Genomic DNA, 22291 nt, shown 5'->3' with positions numbered 1-22291 from the left:
AAAGGATTCCCAAAGGTTTGGTTACTTGTCAGTTTAACAAGTTCCAAGAGGGCGGGGTATTGGAGAGGAGCAGAAGGAGGAGGGAGGAGCAGAATGGGGAAGAGGTGAGGCCTTAGAGGGAAGAGAGCCTGTAGACATAGACTTTAGGAGACCTACATATATTTAAGGGGCATAGTAGCAGTGCAACATTGTCAGATAGTAGAGTATCCCTGTTCCTACATCTAGGTCAAGCCCCTTCCACTGGGGCACAGAGCACTTCCATTGTGACTTCAGACATTTAAAGTTGGTAGTACCTGCTTTAGAAACCCAGCCTCCTGATCCAGTGGCTTAACTTACTTTTTTTTTTTTTTTTTTGACTATATGATGATACAAAAGAGATACACACACAATACTCTTTGAACATGGAGTGTTGATCTCCCAAGGACTAGCAGAGGGGCATACAGTCCTTTCCTGTGGTTCTGGGTGACAGGAAGCAAGCCAGAGCTCACAGTGCTTCTCTGGGTCACAGTGGGAAGCAGTTGGCATGCAGCTTCAGAGAATAGCTAAGCAAGAAGGCTCAGTGTGGAATGTGGATTAATGCCTTTCCAGTTTCCAATGGGTTTATCAGGATGCAGTCCCATTGTGTGATGAGGGGTATCACTGTTAAGGGGATGGATGGTAAAGCCCTGTTTAGGGAGAAGCAGACATTTTTAGTAGACAACTTTTAAAGAACATTATACAGCAAGTGCCTGATGTATTCATAAAGGACTGGGCCCTTCTTCCTAAAGAAAATGCTGCCTTATTTTGCCTCCTTCAAGTTTAAATGTTTCCCAGATTCTTACAACACAAATTGTAATATTTATTTCAGTGTAACTTTTAATTTTTGCCCAAAGGCTATACAGTAGAAATGAGAAATTTCTTGCAGAAGTATTCTGCTTATGTGTGTTACAGCAGTAATCATTTTTATGTTATGAGCCTTGGGGTACAAAGCTACTGTGAGGTACACAAATAATGTGAAAGCAAAAGGCAAAATGATAGGCAAAAGGTAGAAAAATAAGATAAATGTTGGAGAGAGAGCTGGACAAAACTTGCCAGATCCAAGCAGTCCTGAGCCTTGCTCTGGGGTCTCTGTGTGCCATGAAACCACACTTTTCCTGAAAGGGGACCTGGCCACCTCTGCAGATGGCCTTAGGAGCCCTGCCCTTCCTCTCCAGTTCCTGGGGCAAGCATTCACCAAATTGCTGCTGCAGGCAGCTATTCTTGGCTCAGGTAATGGGGCAGGTAGCTCACTCTCTAACTAAGGGACTGGACGGGTCTGTCATAGAGGGCAGAGGCCCTGGACTTTTATTCTGCACAGACTTACACGATGGTAGAGGTAAAGGCAGAGCTAAGGGAAGAGAACAAAGCCAGTTGACAGCAGCCCCATTCTGTGTTTGATTCAGGATGACTGTGCTAATGCAGGCTTTGCATTACTACTCATTAGGAACTCTGATAACTTTACACTTCAGTGAAGTACTTTTGTTATTGCATTTCCACAGGACCTTGGGCGCCAGCTACACATAGCATCTATTTCTATTCTCCCAGATAAAGGGCAGAGCTCCTGAATAAAGACTGCTGGCCTCATAACCACGTATTACTTGCTTATACTAAGGAAGAACAATGAGCCAGAAATGTGACTTTGTTTGTTTGTGATTCTGTTTCATTTGCTTGTTCATTTAAAGGTGGACACTCTTAACGGTGATTCACTCTGTGTGAAAATGATACGTGTGTGCATGTTCTCTAAAGGACCTTGGCGAAGGACAGAGCATTAGAACCCAGCAGGCTCTGAGCTCCATCCTGCTTTTTTCCTCCTGCCTGCATTGGACTGGATTTCATCTTTAATAATGGCTCCATTTGTTGCTTTGGCCCAGTTTGCTCCCGTAACTGTTTGCTTTGAAATTTGAAAACACTTATTTTCTTTGAACCTCAAGTTGAAAAAAAAAAAAAAATGAGGGCATCCAGGTGACCTGTTAGGCAGAAACTGCAGGCAATCCAGTTTCACAGAACTACTGCAAATAGTTCTAATTCTACCATGTGAGAGTTGGTGGAATGATCTTTTAAAGATTATTATTATTATTAATTATCTTGAAACAGAATGATGGTGATTATCAGTGCCAAGTTCTGAACAGAAGGCTCAGCAGTTAATGCAAAGCCTGCATTGGCTGAATGAGTGTGGGGTCTGGTCACACTGAGCACTTGAGCTATCACTTAATAGAACTGGAGCAGAAACCTGTGAGCTGGCCACATCATGCTAAGTAGTATTGACTTGAGAAGCTCAGGGACTGATGGGTGCTCACATTCCCACAGCAGCAAGTAGTCAGGCCAGGCCGACTAGTGAGTTCCTCATGTCTGTGAGTACAAGATCCAAGCACTGCAACTATAGGTGGTTCTCAGAAGCCAGATGCAAACATCAAGGCAAAGGGGAGTCTGGGTGGGGTGGGCGGCTCGTGGTGTTTCCTGGCCTTGATCCCTTCAGAGGTAAAATGAAAGATGTATTCTTTTTCCCAAGTGCCTTGAATTCTCCTTTGTCCCCCTGACTAGTATCTCAGATGTGACACATGGCCTTTGCAGTCCCTAAATAATTTAGAGTCCTCATCTCGGTTTCTGGCAGAAAGGTCTTACCTTCCTGTCACAGAGAGAGCTCCGCCCTCATGGTTACATACAGTTAGCCTCTCCTTCTCCCAGCTCTACCTTGAATTGCTCTGAGAGCCTCTGGGGAAAAGGAGACTTGGGTAAAATTGTTCTTCCTCTTCCCTCCTTGAATCTCTTTCCCATTCGTCATTAGGTGTCACCTCTGCAATCCAGAGCAAGCCCTGTGGAGACATGTGATGTGCACCAAAGAGAATGTGTGTATAAGGGAAGGCAACATGGGCTCTCTGGGCTCTTGCTGCTGGCATCCGCTGTTCCTGTTCATGCCACATTTCAGAGGGTTCTGGCTTGCCGAATGGAAGCAGGAACTGTGTCTTCACCCTGACTAACGGGTGCTCACTGCTTTCTTGCTTCCTCGTTTGGGGCTTCAGGCAGTCTCCCTGCAGGCTTCTGATAGACAGTTGCATCTCTCCCCTGGTCCACAGCAACCTTTCCCCTGGTACTTGTGTAAAGGTACTTGCTCTTTGTTGGTTTTAGAGTCTAGCACTTTGACTGCCCACTTTCTAGTTGCAAGTTAATTCCCAGGCTTCTGAGCCCCAAAGGACCTGTGTCAGGCTCCCTGTGTGGCCCTTCTGTTGCACACCCAAGCTCTGAGCACAGCTCTCCTCTTACTGTTCTCCTGAGGCACTCTCCTCAGCCCCACCTTCAATCCACAAATCCTGCTTTCTTTGCTTGCCTGATGTCATGGGAGAACACTGTGGGTAGCAAACTCTCTCTGGAATAGCTCAGTTCGGAACACCACAGAGGCAGCAGGAATAATGTAGTACAGTTGACAATCCATTAGTTCAGCAGTTTGGTACCAGAAACCTGTAAGATTCCTGCTGTTTGGTGGGGACAGGGTGAGGGAATAAATATTTGACTGTGTGTAATGAGATATCTTGGGGATAAGCAAGAGATTCACTTATGTTTTGTGTATGCTTTATACGCACAGCCTGAAGGAAATGCTGTGCAGTACTTTGAATGCCCCTGCTTGTTAACCATAGCTAATCACATTTCAGGTGTGGGCTTTCCCACATGTAGCATCATGTCACCACTTAAGAAAAGTAAGGGGCATTTCAGGTTTTCAGACAAGGCATGTTCCCTGTATATAAACTCCACATCTAAATAATTTCCCCAAACTGAGCAGAACCATTGGGTAGGTTTTATGGTATATCTTTGTGGCCATCAGCTTACCATGTATGATCCACCAGAGTAGATATTACATTCTCTGACCCATGTTTATTCAAATATTGACAGGTGAGCATTACCCTCCCTGGCATCTACATACTAGCCCCAACATTAGCTCCCCATATTCTGGTTTAAAAAAAAATGCATGTGTCAAAACCAGTCAGATATGAGGAATTACATAAAATTAAAGCATGAGAAAATGATTTGACTATGTTATGAAAAGTTAAAATATGTAACTAAAACAAAATAGAAATCTAAGACCAGAGACTTGAGGAGAGGGGGAAGGGTATAGTACATTTGTAGACATCCACATGCTATATGTCCATGTGTGTGCAAGTTTTCAGATGCGTGTTTATAGAGGCTAATCATTGACTTCTCTGGGCTAGCTGATCAAGAAGCTCTAGAGACACTCTTTCCCCACTCCAGTGCTGAGGATAATGATGGCTCCAGAATCCTGGCTGTTTTGTTTTTACCAGTGTTCTATAGATCAAACAACTGCATGTCCTTAGGCTTACTGACTGAGCTATCTCCCTAGAGAATTACTTTGGTTGAAAGATTGACTATAATCAATTAAAAAAAAACAAAACACGTATCAAAATTGTAGTGGTTTGTCTATGCTTCCCCCAGGGAGTGGCACTATTAGCAGGTATGGCCTTGTTGAACTAGGTGTGTCACTGTGGCATGGACTAAGACACTCATTCCTAGCCACCTGGAAGCTAGTATTCTGCTAGCAGCCTTCAGATGAAAATGTAGATCTCTCAGCTCCTCCTACACCATGCCTGCCTGGATGCCTCCATTCTCCTACCTTGATGATAATGGGCTGAATCTCTGAACCTGTAAACCAGCCCCAATTAAATGTTGTCCTTATAAGAGTTGCCTTGGTCATGGTGTCTGTTCACAGCAGTAAACTAACTAAGACAATCATCATCATAAAAAAATAAAATAAAATAAATGGCTGTTATCAAAGGTTTCAATGGTGTTAAAAGAAGGTGATTTTTATTTATAGCCTGAAGCAGATTGCTAATGGCAACACTTAGAGAGAGGGGATAGGGGTAATTGAAATTCATCTGCCAAACTCTAGATGGCAAGGGATTTTACTGTAGAGAGAAGGGAAGAAACACATCATTCTGGTCCTGAAGAGGTTCAAGTTTTGACTTGATTTTTCCTCCTGGTTGGAAACATTTCCCTTCTGTCCAGTTTACTGTGTGCACATTCAGTCTCTTCTGATGCATCCATACCTTTCATCCTGTTACAGTGGCACATTCAGTCTTTTCTGGTGCACAGGTCTACCTTTCAGTCCCATTTTTGCTTTTCCTTCTGATCTTCACCTTCACATTTGTTTCTTTTTGCTCTTTCTTTTCTTTTTCTCGCCCCCCACCCCCAGGGGCCCCAGGTATTCATGCATCCAAGGCCAACCTTGTACTAGCTGTGGAGCTCAGGATAAGCTTAATGCCCCCCTTCTCCACCTCCCAAGTGCTGGAATTACATGTGCCACTACACCCATCTTATATTTGCATTCCTTACAAGTTCTTGCCATGGTATAAAAGTACACTTGTACTGGGAAAGGACAGAAAGGGGCAAACGTGACAACCTGGCTAATCGTATTCCGTGAGACGAGTAAATACTTTTCACCAGGAATAGCACTGTCTCTTTTAAATCCCCCACCCAGGAAGCTTGATTCCTTAGTACATGTTCAGTGTGATTGTCTGTGATGACCTGTTACTGCCAACTCTGAAATATACACAGGAACCAGTTGGTTGGAAGCCTGGGGGAGGAAAGCAAATGTGTAAACAAGCATAATGGTTCCCAAGCTGCCATAATAGTGTCTGGCAAGACTGGTCAGGGGGAGAGGGTTAAAGTGCATGCAGTGTGTCTGTTTCTCAGAAGTCAGCCTGGAATCCACAGCCTGTTCTATCTACCTTGAGGTTCCTTGTAGTGTGCATCATAAACACCTTTGAGCATTGTCATCTTCTCATCCTAAGTCTAACTGTGACAAAGTCTCTGTGTACTCTTATAAATCCTATGAAAAACCCAGATAAAAATCCAAATAACCTCCCCCAAATCTCCCCAATTTCTCTTCCCTCCCTTTCCCTCCCCTCCCCTGCCCTCCTCTTCCATCCCCTCACCTCTCTCTAGATTTCCATAAGGGAGATGCTTTGGGAAATCCCTTACAACCCAGAATCTATGGATGCTCAAATACTTTATCTAAGATGGAAGAATTACTTGCTTAAAATTTACACTCATCCTCCTGCCAGCCATATCTAGCCTTTTGATGTGTGGTACAACATTATTGCCTACAAAGCTCACTCACTACACAAGAACTGCACAGTCAAGTTACACAAGTATCTTGAACAATTCAATATGTTTTAAGCAAATTTATGATTTTGTGTTGAGCTCTATCAACAGTGACCCTGAGGTACATGCTGCCTGCCACCACAGGTTATACATACTGAAGTAATCCCTAGATTATCCATAATGCCACTGTTACCTTTGGAATCTCACATGTCCCACACAGGACTGGGTTTTTTGACATATGTTCCTCAGCTAGTAGTGCTGTTTGGGTAAATTGTAGGACATTTAAGAGGTTGGGCCTGACTAACTGAAGTGGATCACTATGGATAGGCCTTTGAAGGTCATACCCATGCCCTGGTGCTAGCATCTTTTCTGCTTACTGGTCTGTTGCCATGTGAACAGCCTCTATAATATGTTTCTGCCATCACTGATTGGGTAGGCTGCTCTACCATGCCTCCCCCACTATAATGGACTAAAACCTTCAAAAACTGAGAGCCAAGATAAAACTTTTCCCCTTTCTAAATTGTTTCTGTCAAGTATTTTGTCACAGTAATAGAAAAGTAATACAGACAAATAGAGGTAAATATTTGTAAATAGTTACACTGTATTCTTTGGGAGATGGTAACAGGAAAACAGACAGGAACAATTTTGTACTCAGCCTTGGTAGAACCAACTGGGTGGGACAGGAGACTATTAAGGGGAAAAGACCTTTGACAGGGACAGAAGACAGGCATTTTAAAATCTGCTTTGGCAGAAGGCTGAGCATGGAAAACATTCCAGTTTTAGTTTAGAGAACTTGTTGAAAGTTGAAGTGGATATTAGTCATCTGTGTTTTTAACCTCATTTTCCAGCTGTTTCTTCTGCAGTTGTGTTTAGTAAATTAATGGACAAAGAAAAGGAAAGGAATGGATATGGCTTCTCCTAGGTATGGCAGAGGAGAAAAGCTTATTACACATGTGTGGGAGAGCATAGCGCAGGCAGAGACATCTGAGAGAGTTCAGAGTGGACATGACCTTGAGCCACGTGGGAAGAGGGGGAGGTGAAGAAAGAGGGGAGAGAGGGGTGGAAGGTGCAGCAGCCAGGAGACCAAAGGTACGAAAGGGGGGTGAGTAGCCAGAAACATCTGGATTATATAGAGAAGAGACTCTGGAGGAAGAGCAGCCCAGGCCCGTCTGCTGGAGGATGCAGTATGGGACCGAGGGATGCACCTCAGCCTGTCCTGAGTTTGAAACCTAGCAACAAGTTTTTAACCTGTCCCCATACTGGCCAGGGAATTTTTGTTTTAAAGGTAAAACTGTGACCATGTTATTATAGCTTCACTTCTCTTCATGGCCTCTCATTATTGTCTATAAAATCGAATGTCCTGTCTCTCCTACTAGCAGTCTTGTCCCTTTGTCCCCTGTCATGCTCATTGGCCTTCAGTGTCTTTCAAGTTAGTTGAATGTTGTTGCTAGGCTGACGACATTCCCACCACATTATTTAACTACTCTTCAGCAGATGAGCCTGAATTTCCCTACGTTGTCTGTGGCTTTTCTGCCTGATAGCTTACTCATAACTGCCCAGTCATTAGATAAGAATCACTAGGCTGAACACAGTGCATACTTTAGTGAGTGCTCATAGTTTGAGTGTATTCCTTGCATTGGAGAAGGGTTCAGAAGGGCGCATGAAAATGATATGACTGTGTTTTTAAAAAAGAAAATTCTAGGATGTAGATATTGGGATTACTCCTAATCATGTTGCAATTTTATGCTTAAAGTCATAACTAAGAAAGGAAGGAAGGAAGGAAGGAAGGAAGGAAGGAAGGAAGGAAGGCAGGGAGGAAGGAAAGGGAAGGGAAGGGAAGGGAAGGGAAGGGAAGGGAAGGGAAGGGAAGGGAAGGGAAGGGAAGGGAAGGAAGAGAAAGAAGGAAGAGAAAGAAAGAAGACTTGCTAGAGCCAACCTGCAAAGTAAAAGCAGGGGCATTAGACCAGAGGCCACATGGCAGAGTGCAGTAACACACAAACTGGATCTTGTGTGCGCAGAGGTGGAGAGACCCAAAGAATTAGATCTGCAATCCTGGTTCAGAGGCCCGGCAGCTGCATTTGCCTGCTGTGTACTCCCTTGAATGAGCAGGGCATTTCCAGCTCACCAGACCAACATGTTTGCTTCTATACATAAGCAAATCAAGACTGAGCTGTTCCGCAGACTTTGAGTGGAATTAGCCAGGCATGCTCTTTGAAGCATTGCTCCCGGACTTACACCGCGGCAGTGCCCGGGAGAGTGACCCACTTTCACACTTGGAAACCTCTGTGGGTGTGTTCAGTTCCCACAGACTGTGCTCTGACTCTAGTGGCTTTCATTCCTACTTACAATTTGGAGGGTACTCCTCTTTTATTTACCAAATGCATGGAGTAAAGGAGAAGAAACAACTCAATCGAGCAGACTTGGCTTACAGAGTTTCATGAGACAGAATGTTATCCAGAATTCTGGATTTGCTCCTAAGCAACAGAGAGGCAGGTCCCTGGACAGCCCTGAACTGGGGCTTCTTGTTCAAGCTGGGCACTCTCCCCTCCCTCGGCAGCCCGCAGAGCTAGGCATGTCTTGCCTAGCTTCAGGAGTACTGACTAGAGGATGTTTTCAGATGAACTATGTACATAGAGGATATTTTCTGGCCCTAACCCCTCAAGGTTCTAAATGTTCCCTAATATATCGTATCATTTTGAGGGTCAGACAGGGCTTTACCTAAATAACCCCATGAGTGACTGATAAAGAAGAAATTAGAAGGATGCAAAACACTGGTTTTAAAAATCTGAGGTGGCTTTAGCCATTCCTGTGATGTTGTAATGTGAGTTCTGTAGTTTACACATGAAGCCAGACTTGGGCCTCCTCTCCTCCCTCCTTGCTACTCTAATACAATAGCATCTCTTAGGATCTAACAAGAAATGGAGAATGTGGGCCTTCATGGAAATCTCCTGAATCCCACTTGGCATTCTCATGTATTATTCTTGAGACTAGTACAGGGCCAGTGACCAGGAAGCCTCCACCCAGCCCAGAACTCCATCAAACATCATGACACTTCCACCCACAATAGCTGTGGAGCTCACATCTGCCCTGATATACCCAGCTGTTTTGCTGTATAACTCAACCATGGTTCTTTATCCTGGTCTTTTTATCCTTCAGGTATAGAATGGATCCAGCATGATCTGAGGGGAAGTCTCTCCCTTTGTCAGGTTGTCCGTCAGGTTCTGCCTCCTAAGCCATGTGACTGGAGTCTGAGAGTAAACCCTCCTTGGGGTATAGCCAGTGATAAAGGCTGTGCTTCTACATAAACAAGCCTGGGATTCTGTCCCCACCACCAAAGGGAAAGAAAAACAAAGCAAGACTTTATAGTTACTTTTATTTATGGAACATTATGAGAGCGAGATCAATTTTTCCTTTCCCTAAAAAAAGCTCAACTCCCCAGTCTGAGCCCAGCAGTTGGCCTCACTGCTGTGATTAATGCCAGCCACACTAGAGAGCCTGTGCCAGATGTCAGGGTCTTGTGCTCTACAGCATTCCCTGGAGGACTCCATGGTTACTTTGTCTGTGACATTGAGATAACAGCTCTGGGGCACCTCCTGGATCATCTATACCATACAGTTCAGATTATCTCTCCTGGCTTGTACAGCTGTGCCCCTGACAACAGTTCCTCATGTGTAATAGTGGAGCAGATGCCGTGAACTAAGTGAGAGCAACCTACACCACCACATTACGTCCAGCTATTGGACATAGCAGACATCAAGTATGACTGTTAATATCCTTGAGTACCAAACATATCTGTAGCTTTTCCCTTTCCTTGGAGTCTTCCCACAGTGCCTTTTGATTGTTTGGGTATTCTCTCATTACTATTTAAAAATTACTACAGAAGTGAGAATGGCCCAGAAGAAGGGAAGACCTTGAAATGGAAAGAAGAAATAGGAGGTGGTTACAAAGTGTTACTGTTTTTAACATCATCCTTCCATGTTGGCTTTACAATTCCATGTTGGCCAATTTCCAGCAGTTTCTAAGAAACCTAAGGAGCCTTCCCCATGATGCCAGTCTCAGGAGTAAAGAAAGTAATAGGAAAAGAAGAACAGACATTTTTCTAGAACAGGCTCCTAGAAGATGCATTGGTATTTCCCAGTCATGTGAATTCAGAGTACTGATGGGTTTTAGAGTTTCAGAGGTGACCAAAGCCTGCCTTCACAGGTAGCTGGGCATGCTGGGCTGTGTCGATAATGTGTTGTGCCTTTGATCGTAATAGAGTGAAAGTGGAAGAGAGGAGAGCAGAGAGAAGCGTAGGCCAGCAAGGATGTCAGAATGTCGTACTAGTGATGCTGTCTGATCACCACCACACCCCTTACTCAGGAGAAAGTTCCCCTAAGAACAGTCGGAGCAGAAAGCATGGGAAGTTAAGTCAGCCTATTTTGAAATTTAAAATGAGTACCTGCCTTAAGTCCTTGAGCCACAAGGTTTCTGAGCAGGAATGGATTATAGGACTTTTATCTAACTCATGCCTATGAAAGGTCACTCAGCTGCTGCCTTCTGTTCCATCTGTGGGTACCTTGGAGGGCTACTCTCTTTAGGCATAGATCTAAGGCCCACTCTTCACTCTTTCCTAACCTTCCAGCATTTTCCCTGACACAGAGGCATTTTGACAGTTGTATAGTTAACCAGCAGGGGTAAAGTACTATATAAAAGACCCTTTCTTGTTTCTCACACTCCCAAAACAAAAACAAACACAAACAAAAAATCCAGGAAAATAGTTGATTATAGGTTTACATTAGATTAGAGCCTTTGGATTAAAAGCTCAAAGACCGAAGGTGAACCACCTGGTTTTTTGATGAACAGAAAGCACATTAAAACATACGATCTACCTATGGGAAGGCAGGTTGTGGGTTCTATACCCTGCTTCTAGAGGGAGGGGGGGTGTACTCTGGCTTCTATGGCAAAGGGGTCAAAGTTAAAAAGAAGGAGGTCACAGAGAAAGGTATTTCTAAGGCCACAGTGACACCTTCCTCAGATAGGCTGACTGCGTGCATCTCTCTCTTCCATACCTGTGATCGCCAGGCTTGCCTCCCCGCCCAGGCTTGCTGGTTGCTATGCTGTCTGCTCACTAGAGCAGCAGGATGCTGCTTTCATCAAGACTCCCCTGTTCCCTGCCCAGTGAGATGGACCCTAACCTAAATAGCAGATTAACCAACATACAGGCTCAAGGAATTAGGGCTTCTTCCAGCAGTTTTCTTCAAATTACATTCAAAGAAAGAATCTCATTTCATTTTCATGGGTGGTGGCAGGGTGTTGTATTCTGTTTGATTTTATTTTTTCACCAAATTGAGGCATCAAACTAGAATCGCACAATTAAAGGAAATCACTATGTATTCATCACCTTGGGGTTTCTCAAATATTGCATAGGAACACATTTTTATTAAAACAAATCCCTTTGTAGATTATGAAAATTGGCTTCAATAAAGCGGGATAGATTGTATTTAGAGGTGAAGCATTTGAGAAAATTATCAGGAGAAATGCGGGTTATTTCCTCCCTGTGTTCAGTATCTCACATGACAGGAAAAACTTACAATAATATCACCTTAGATGTTGTTCACATTTGTAACTCAGCATGTTAGCTAGATGTATCACTCTCTTAATATTCCTTGTTATAAGAGAACACTGGTGAGGTCATTGTCTGGCTGCTTTGGAATGCTAATGGTTGGTAAGTAGGCTCTCCTACTAGCAAAAGGAAAGACGATGTTTCACACTTGTCAAGTATAAGAAATTATATAGCATTTTATAATTAACTTATCCACTCATATGGTTTCCCTCCGAGTATTTCTATAATAGTTATTTTTAACTAAATGTAAATTTTAATGAGAAAACCTTCACATGCATTCTTGGTTTCTAAAACAATGCTTTGAAATACTCCTTGCTAAAAGTCAGAAAACTGAAAACTGGTTGTATTTCTTGCAGTCTTTTGTGGTTTGATTTGTTTCTTGCCACCCCCATTTCTCATCACCTTTCCAGTTTTTGAATTATTAAAGAATTGATTATTATTAAAGAAATGATTGGTTTAGGTTTCACTGACAGATTGGTCAGAAGTGGTAACAAGTTTTACAGCACTGCAAAAGGGATACAGCAGCGCACATCGCCCACGTTGCTGCGAAAACAGATGGAGGTCTTAGGAAGCCCCTAGCATTTAATGAGCTGCAGAAAGGAACAGGGCTTGGCTGAACCCTCAGTTCTCAATTCAGGAGTATTTCCTGGGTCTCACTCTAAGTGATGCCAGCCAGGCGTGTTTAGGAGGCGGTTCTCACCAATGAGGAGGCAGCTGGAAGAGTTCCGTGGGAAGCCTCTGCTGCTTTCTTTCTGGCAAACGCCCACATCTGGCTGCTGCCGGAGGCAGCGCAGGCTCCATGAGAGGCCCCAGTTGCCCTCCGTTCCGGTTAACAGGGAATTGCCAGTTGCAAGCCTCACTGACCTTAGGGGGTCTCTTGGCACGCAGGGGTGCCTCGGAGGTGGGAGCACTGCGGGGTTCCTCTGTTGCTAGAGCTGTGATGTCACCCGCCCCTCCTAACCCGCGGTTGGTTGTTTTGTGTTTCAGCTCTGCCTGCAGTTGAGCACAAAGACCTGAAGGAGACTCCCACAGCCTTCAGGGAGAAGAAAGGAGGTAGCCAAGCCTATTAAAAGGAACTTGTGGCTTGTGGCCTTTTTGTGTAGGAGCGGCCTGGAAGGGGAGAAAAGTGCACCGAAGCCACAGTGGAGGTTAATGAGCTGTGAGATGAGGCGCAGCCGCGGCTGACACTGCTTCCAGGATCCTTCATCTGCCCTTTGTGCTTCGTGTACATGTGTCTGTTCAGGCCCGCCAGAGGCACCCAGAAGAGCATCCACCACGGCTGCCGGGGAAAGACCGCCCACCATGCCCACGGAGACTCTACAGACAGGTAGCATGGTGAAGCCTGTCAGCCCCGCGGGCACCTTCACGTCGGCGGTGCCCCTGCGCATCCTGAACAAAGGACCGGACTACTTCCGCAGGCAGGCTGAGCCCAACCCCAAGAGACTCAGTGCGGTAGAGCGGCTGGAGGCTGACAAGGCCAAATACGTCAAGAGCCAGGAGGTGATCAATGCCAAGCAGGAGCCAGTGAAGCCGGCCGTGTTGGCCAAGCCTCCTGTGTGCCCAGGAACCAAGCGTGCACTGGGCAGCCCTACTCTCAAGGTGTTCGGCAACCATGCCAAGACCGAGAGCGGTGTGCAACGTGAGACCCTCAAGCTTGAGATCCTCAAGAACATCATCAACAGCTCAGAGGGGTCCAGTTCTGGCTCTGGCCACAAGCATAGCTCCCGAAACTGGCCGCCTCACAGGGACACCACTGACCTGCACCGGCATTCCTTCGCAGAGTCGCTGAAGGTGTGCCCTACACCTGGCCATGGCAGCCCGCAGGAGAGCAGCTCCCATGTGAGCAGGAGGCTGCTGGAGCAGTCCGCGGAGTCCTTCCTGCACGTCTCACACAGCTCCTCAGACATCCGCAAAGTGACCAGTGTGAAGCCCCTTAAAGCCATCCCCTGCAGCAGTTCAGCCCCTCCCCTGCCTCCCAAGCCCAAGGTGGCTGCCATGAAATCCCCCGAGGCTGACCAGGTGGAACCAGCCTGTGGAGTCAGCCGGAGACCTTCCCTTCAGCGGTCCAAGTCAGACTTGAGTGACAGGTATTTCCGAGTAGATGCAGACGTGGAGAGATTCTTCAACTACTGCGGACTTGACCCGGAAGAGCTGGAAAATCTTGGCATGGAGAACTTTGCAAGGGCTAATTCTGACATCATATCTCTCAACTTCCGCAGCGCAAGCATGATCAGCTCAGACTGTGAACAGTCTCAGGACAGTAACAGTGACCTTAGAAATGATGACAGTGCCAATGACCGGGTGCCATATGGCATTTCTGCCATCGAAAGAAATGCTAGAATCATCAAGTGGCTATATAGCATCAAACAAGCTAGAGAGTCACAGAAGGTGTCCCACGTGTAAGAGGCACAGTGGTGAAAAGGAGGGAGGGGTGGGTCTGTCTGTGCATACACAGTTGTGAAGGTTGTGAGGTCTCCTTGAAGTGTTGTGAGCTTCTCCACCCTTTGTGTTGCTTGTTGTGCAATGTTCTCAAGTTGCATGCCTGTCAACATGGCGACTGGCCTGGCTTCCTTGGTCACACCTCTGCAGAACCTTGCTGAACACTCATCTGCCAAAAGTTTCCGGCCAGAATCTGATTAGGGCTTTGCTCTTAAGCAAAACTGTTTACAGGGGGAAAAAAAAAGGTTTCGATTTCTTCGATATTTATGTGGTTTTGTGTTTTTATACCCTGCGCTATTGTGTCTTAATTAAAAATTTTATCAACTGGCTTTTAAGTTGAGAGCAGAATCTTTTTGAAACAAAAAGCCACTTTGCCTACATGGGAGACCATAACACTGGGAAAATATATGGGACTTGTCACCAGACACAGAATGACTGACAGATAGAGCCAGGCTAGAGTTTCTTTATGTAAAATCAAGTGGGAGGACCTTGCTCCTGTGCTTCAGGCTTGGTATTCTCTTGCCACTTCGTGGAGCGCTGTGGGGCAACAGTGTAGTCCTCACTCCAATTCACTGTACAAGTTGGTATTTTTGTAGTAATGACCCCAGGAAAGACAATCAGATAAAATCTGGGATAAGCAAATGTAAAAGGTTAAATATTGATTGGGAGAAGGGTGGAGAGACTGGTGATGCTGTTCAAAGTGGGATAATTCGGAAATCTCTAGTATTACCCCAACAGGAAGTGCCACTCTACAGCTGGTTAAAGCTGATATGGAATGCTATTTTTAAAATGTTATTTTGTTTTGTGCTTTTGGCCAAGAACTACTAACTCCTGTTGTTTTTCTCCCTTGCTCCCCTGGTAGTTGTTCTGTTTGGGGCAGATGGGTTGGGTTTCTGCAGGTTTGTACTCTCTGAAGACGTGAAGGGAAGTGAGGATACCATTCATGCCAGTATAGTCTCCATTCCACCTTGTCCACGTGCTCCCAGCTTCACATTGCAGCAGTGCGATGCTTTCTTTGTTTATACTCCTCTCTCAGGCTGAGGGTATTTGTTACAGCTCTAGAAAACTGTAGAAACACTGTAGCTTTCCACCCTGTTGTCTCTTGTTGCCCCTTCCCATAATAATCTGCCCTCCCTCCCTGAGGTGATTCCAGGAGCTATGAGCCAGCTGCCAGAGTGTTGGCAGTGGAAGCAGAGGACCCCAGTGGTGGTCTGCTGCTGCACTGCTTCACAGCCCACAGGTTCGGTTCGCAGCAGAACCATCCTGGTCCTCATCAGCTACTAGGAGCCTTTAAACGGAGTGAATGCTGTAAGACTTTGTACATACTTTAGTTGTTCTGGAATCTAAGAAGAAACTTATGTTAATAAATAGCTCTGGTGTAGGCTTTACCTGTGCTGATTTCTTTGTCCTTTATTTTCTTCATAAGAATTTCACTGTAGACTATGGGTCAGAAGCACATTTTTTATAGGCATCAAGAAACATTGTTCCATTACATTGATCTCACCCCATCTCAACAATTATGAGCAACGCTATTCTTAGTTGTAGTTATTTCAGTACATGTTTGCTAAAGTAGTTACTGCAAGGTCCCTAAAATATGCCACCTTTTCACTTAGTTAACACTTATTTTATTTTTGCCTTTACTTAAACATCAGGACTTTTTCAAAATTTTCAGAATAACTCTTTAGTTGAAATATTGGAATTCTTACTGTGGGGAGCATAACTTTGAAATGGTTAGTCCTGTTTTCATTTGTTCAGGCTCAATGGCAGTACCACTCTGTGTGGTCATGTCTTTACCCACTTATTCATCTTTCAAGGTGGCAAACCCTGGACCACCATGGTCAACAGCCTCTACCGCAAAAGGACTTAGACTTTCGAAGCTACTTTGTAAGAGAAGCACCATTCCTTAGGGACTGTGTCCTGCCTTATTACTTGAACATTGAGGAGTCAATGAGTACTGAATCAAGAAATTTGAAAACAATTTCTTCTAAGGTTATACTTTATGCAAATATAAGGAAGCATTATAAAAATGGGATTTTCAAAAACATTAATGATTGTCAACCTATTTTACTGATATATATTTTATCTTCTGAAAGGCAAATTTGAATCTTTGACTCTTCCTACTGGTTTTCAATTCATTCTGCTTCGCTTGGTGTCCCCTGTGACTAGAACCCTACTTTCCAGAAGAAACTTTTTTTTTAGAACTCTCCTGTGAATGGTAGTGATACATCTTCAAATTAATAGAATAAGAAATTTTCTAAGCAACCAACAAAAGGTTTGTTTACTTGTCGCATATATAGAAATGTGACTTTTTAAGACATAGATGCGTTGGCATACTTAGCAATTTTGGGAGCGATTAAAATACTAAAAAAATGTTATTTTCCTAAGAAAGCCATCTTTGGGGAGATGAACATTTCCTGGCCAAGTGTATACCATGGCTTGGGCTAGTTTGGTTGTAGATTATGCTTGCAACCTTCACTATATAGCTAGTATCCTTAAGAATCAGTCCACTCTCCTAGCCTCATTTATATACTGGACAATGTGAGGCGTTCTGTTCCTGTGAGAGATGAGAGCTTGTTTCTATAAATGTTTCTATAAAAGATTGCTTAATAGGGGCTCATTTTCTAAATGTGAAGTACTCAACAAAGTATACCTTCCTCCAGCTCCTGAGAGTTTCATGTAGGCATACACACGTGAATATAAGGTGACTTCATTCAAGAGTCCTGGAAACAAACTCAATTTTTTTCTGAAAAACCACCAAATCTTAAAGCAGTTCTTCCATATCCATTACAGTGCTGCTGTCTAGCTTAGCTTTGATCGTATCATCTGAAGTATTGTTTCTAAAATTTCTAAATGGGAGCCTCCCCTCAGCCAACCCCACTCAGCCCTCTGACATGCCTCGGTCTAGCAGACACCTTCTTGATGGTTAGATGGTTAAATGGAGTGGACTGTTGAGAGGATAAATCCTAACTTCTTAACACAGAGAGAATGTTCAACATCTACCTCTCAGACTTCAGACACATCTATGCCCACAGGATTCTACAAAGACAAGTTACCATCAAGATCTTTTCCTACTCATTTTATAATACATGGTGTAATAAATTGCCCCAGAACTCAGCCACTTAAAACAGTAAGTTCTGGTTATCTTGTCTGTGCACCAAAAACCCTGGACTGGCTTAGCCAAGCGGTTCCTGACAGGTTGTTTCATGAAGCTGTTCACAAGATGGCAGATGGCAGTGCATCGGGATGCACAGGCTAGAAAGTCACTCTCTAATATGGCTTCCATGGCAAGTAACCTCAATTCCTCACAGGAAAATTCTCTCCAGTATTCATCAGTTCATCAGGGTTCTTCAGAGGAACGGAACTTATAGAATGAATATATACAAAAATACTAATACACACACACACAGTTGGGTTTAATTACAATGGCATACAGGCTATCGGGCTATGTTTCAGCTAGTCCACCAATGGTTGTCTACCAAGAAGAAGCCCAAAAATCCAGTAGTTGTTCAGTCTGAGAGACCAGATGATTCATCTGTCCTTCATTATACATTAGGATCCCAAAACAAACTCTAAGGCCAGTAAAAGAATGGACTTGCTATCAAGAACAGAGAGCAAACTTACTTCTTCCATTACCTTTGCATAGGCTTCCAGGAGAAGATGTGTCCCAGATTAAAGATCCCAATTCAAAGATCAAGATTAAAAGTAGGTCTTCTCTCTACAAAAAATAAATAAATATTCCTTGTGGTGTACCCAATCATTTATATTTTAGTTAGTTTCAGATGCAGTCAAGATGACAATAGAGAGTAGCCATCTGCCTTATGCTTTAGGAATAACTAAGGACTGAGTGAAGAAGGCAGGACTGTCCGGTGTCCTACACCTCTATTACAATCAGAGCATTAGAGGAAGCGAATCCCCAAATACAGCCCACATGGCAAGAGTAAGGTGTGCTTTATGAATATGGCTTTGGATTGGAGTTTATTTATTTACTTATTTGGTTGGTTGGTTTTAATTTGCTGGTACTTGGAATAGAACTAAAACCTGAACACATAACCTTGCACATGCTAAACAAAAGCTCTACCACGCGGCTGTACCCCCTGCAAGAAGGCCCCATGATAATGGATGAAAGTCAAAGGACAAGCAGCCATAATTTTAAACCATGAGCTGCTGTGGCTCAGGAGTGTGTTGTTTTCTGAAGACTATTCACTCTCCCCTTAGTTTCAAAGATACTCTTTCAAGACAACACTCCGTTCAGTAACTTTTTTTTTTTTTTTTTTAGTCCCTGGGCAATCTTACCCTGCAAGCTTGTGGTTATTGTCATGGCCATAAATCCAGCCTGTGTAAGCCTACATTGTGCCATTATTAAAGTATAGCTTGCTGATAACTATATTCCTTGTGAGAGAGGAAAAAAATCTCCTAGGATGACAGTCCTAGGCGTCACAGTGTATATATAACACAGTAGTCCAGAGTATATGATATAAAATAAGTGGTTACTGGTAGTGATGTGAAATTTTGGCAACAACAGTGGGCAAGGCATGGTGGTGTTTATCTTTACTCTCAGGATCCCTTATCCAAAACATGCTTGGGATCAGAATATTTAGAATTTTTCAGCTTTTTAGATTTGAGGATATTTGCATAGACTTTACGAATCAATGATCATAATGCAAAAATCTTGAAATCTTAAATGCTCCAAAATAGGAACTCAGAGCATCAAGTTGTCTTCAAACTTCAGAGCATTTTTGATGTTTAATCATATTCACCTTGCTTCATGTTTAAGCCCCAGACTAAAATATAAACTCTGTCCCAAGGAGACCCAAGTGGTAGTTTCTACCCATACATTAGAGGTGAAGAACATCAACCCCTTGGAGATGAAGGGGATGAAGGAGATGAAGACCCCATGGGAAGCAGGTGCTGGATAAACTTGAACTCAACACTGCAATCCCTGCTCCAATTGTCTATGAGCTTTATTCAAAACCAGAGCGAGAGTTTACGCACAGAACAGAAGGGACCTTCAGCTCATTTGACCATTAAATCTGCTGCCAAGGTGTGTAAATGTGTCAAAGGCATTTCAACTTCCAGCAATTCCCCGTTCACCTAAATGGGATCCCATAAATTTAGAAAAAAGACTTCAACTGCTTCAACCTGAGTAGCAATCAGTGAATTCAGAGAGACAGGGCTCTCTGAAAGAGCTTTCTTCCTTGCAGATTTTTAAGTGACATCCTGCCTTTTTTGGATCAAGGATGTTTGGAAGGCTAAAGAGCAGAGACAAATAGCCACAAATCTACAGTCAGGAAACACATGAGAACTGTTGGAGGAGTCAGCATCTCTCTGTTCTCAGAGCCTGGTGGGGGTACATGCTGTGCAGATAGATGCATTAGGAAACAGAGAGATCAAGGATGCCTATAAGTTAAAGCTGAACTAGCCTCTTAACTCAGAAAAGAGGACTGAAAATGTCAAACCTAACTCATTCAATTACTAGCTCAGGAAATGGTTGTAAGGTGTGTCATTGTTGCCTGGACACACACTACACTATAAGAACCCCCACCTTAAAGCTGCATACACACCTCTCTCCAAGGTGACTTCAAGAGGATTCACCCTCTTGCTTTCTCTGAAACCTGGCAGAAGGGACTGCCAGAGGAGATGGCTCAGCATTTGCATCTCATCCCTCCACAATCTGAGCCCCCCACCCCCGCCCTGTTTAACAGGAGACCTCCATTTCCTCACCGATGAAAAGGGCAGGATCATGTAATGCCTGTATTTCTTGACAGTTTGAATTTTGAAGCATTAAGATACATTTAAAGAATATGGAAAATTATTTTCTTATATTTTATTGGTGACTAGGGGACAGATGAGGCCCAGACACTGCACTGAATGGCACTTTATGCACTAGCTGCCATCAAGTGTTGGTTGGAAAAGGAAATGGGGTCTATCAAAGGATTCTTCTTGAATAGAAGGGACCTTCAAAAAGACTCATTAGCCTTTCTGATTGACAGAAGCTGACAGATGGGATGCAGCCAGACATACACCAAGTCACAGTGCTTTGGGGATGAAAATGAGCCTTTCACTAGCTGAACACTCCATTCATCTCAGTCTTAAACAAGTATTAGTGTCTTGAATGCTGCTCTAGGATTAGCCCTCAGTCACATTCTTTCATTCTCAAGAATTTTAGGATTAAATAAGAACCCACCTTGCCAACAGAGTATCTGAAAATTATGCTTTTTCTCAAGGGCACCCATTCAATAATTAGGAAGAAGGAAACAAACCAAGGTTAATAAAACATCCTAAGACTCCTTTGTATGTATGAAAATGAATCTTGGAATCTAGTCTGGTAGAAGCTGGGTTTGATCCTCAACAGGAAGTTGCATTGCAGAATTTTCTCCGACACGAAAAACTAATGTATGTACTGACTGGAGGTTCTTCCTTATAATGAGTAGTTTACAAAAATTCATCATGTTTATTTGTATCAGGACTGAAGCTTCTGGGACTGACAGGAGTGATCAGTGGTCCTCCAGCTTGTTGCACAGCAAAGAAACAGCTACAGAGAAATACGGTAAGACACTCATGGATTATATAGAGCCTGCAGGCTGGTTGGTGGCACTAGAATGGAAGAAGCTGGTATTCTGACCTCACCAAGGAGGAATAATGGGCGCTGCCAAATCTTAGTATGCCATGGGGAGAAAGAGCAGCAATTTGTGAGCAAGCCTGCTCCAGGTGTTCCGTGATGCCGAAATGAAACAGCAAGAACCTAAATATCTGGTAGAAACCCTTTGAATTTGGATCTTTCCTAAGGCAGGTGACTGGCTGCTTCCCTGCCCTGACAAGAATCTGGTCATTGGAAGCTGATCTCTGCAGTTCACTGGCTTGCTAAGATAGAATTGTTGGTAGGTTGGCATATGAGACATACTTTCAGCATGTCTTCAACTTCCAGTGAATTTATGATGTAATTCACAGGGAAGCTGGAGTATCTGTTTCCCTGTCCCATGTCTCTTGCCTCAAAAACTACACATTGGCTACTTTGATTCAAATTTTCCTATTAGGATTAGATAACTGTTTATTATTTAACCCTAGATGTCATAAAACTTCATACAGATAAAGCATTCTAAGAAATTTGGGGAAATTTTGAAGTTACTACCTACATTTTAACTGTTGCTTCTGTAAATACTTTATCTATAGATGGCTAGTGGTCCTCAGGAGTAATTTCTCAAGTCAGATTTCTATAACTGCAAAACCCCAGGCATCCCCTGCCTATGATATACCCCCATTGCCTTTACTCTCTACCCACAGCTGCTGCCACAGCATGGCTCTGCCTCAGTTTCCCAAAGGTTCCCTCCCTGAAGATATGCACTGTCTCTATGGTATGACTGACCCATGCCTAGCAGACCACCTGGCATGGGCTGGAAGGAGATGTGAGGTAAATAGATACATGATAAATAGAATCTGGGATCTCTCTATGATTCCTAGTCTTGGAGAAGAATGGGTCTGTGGAATGGCTTCCAAGTGAGCTACTGGATGTTAACCAATGAGGATCTCCCAGCAGATTAGCAGCAGCACGTCTGACTCGGAAGCCACCCATGCATGCTTCCACTGTGCACACTGGCCTACCCACAGGCTCACCCTCTGTTCTCTGGAATTCTGCTATCAGGGCTGAGGAGGAGGGAGCAAACCACTTTTGAATGCAATTGTTCCCTTGGTGGGAAACAACTGCACTGGTGGCTTTCAATTGATAACATCTGGAAGTTCTGCTGTGAGAAGCAGGAGAAGACCTCACTACACCCTCCTTAAGTGCATTCTTTGCCTTCTCAAGGATAAATGAGTCACCAATTTTCAAGGATTGGTAGGCTCACATAAATGTTTCTAGTGCTTTCTTCTTGTACATAATGGAGGGATTACAGCAGCAAGGTGAGCTCCTTGCTTGAGTATATCTAAGCCAGGCTGGACGATGTCCTGATCCTTGCACTCTCTGGGCAAGTTCTAGGCCATCATTGGAGTTATTGAGCATTTTAATTTGGAGGGAAGTGCGGAAATATATGCCTTGGTAACATCCTAGGCCTGTAGCTATTTCAATGAAAGCTTTTATTTTCCCCTCCTGAGCTGACAACTGCACATGGTTGGGAAGTGTAT

General features: G+C 43.9%; 1 protein-coding gene across 13 annotated transcripts in view; it reads left to right on the top strand.

Annotated features, from left to right (window-relative positions):
* The window catches only part of Fam110b (family with sequence similarity 110 member B), a 143671-nt gene extending 128040 nt beyond the window's left edge, over positions 1 to 15631 (top strand). For all 13 annotated transcript variants that reach the window (XM_029476537.2, XM_021160882.3, XM_085839507.1 and 10 more), the window contains one exon: positions 12722 to 15631. In XM_029476537.2, the coding sequence (XP_029332397.1) occupies positions 13037 to 14137 (1101 nt within the window). In that variant the 5' untranslated portion in view covers positions 12722 to 13036 and the 3' untranslated portion in view covers positions 14138 to 15631. The remainder of the gene's footprint in view (positions 1 to 12721) is intronic.
* The last annotated feature ends 6660 nt before the right edge of the window (positions 15632 to 22291 follow it).

Source organism: Mus caroli, unplaced genomic scaffold (genome assembly GCF_978045245.1).
Source record: "Mus caroli unplaced genomic scaffold, Mus_caroli_1 scaffold_6, whole genome shotgun sequence".
In the NCBI taxonomy this organism is placed as follows: domain Eukaryota; kingdom Metazoa; phylum Chordata; class Mammalia; order Rodentia; family Muridae; genus Mus; species Mus caroli.
The sequence above is the reverse complement of the archived record's forward strand: the minus strand, read 5'-3'. Positions and strand labels throughout refer to the sequence as shown.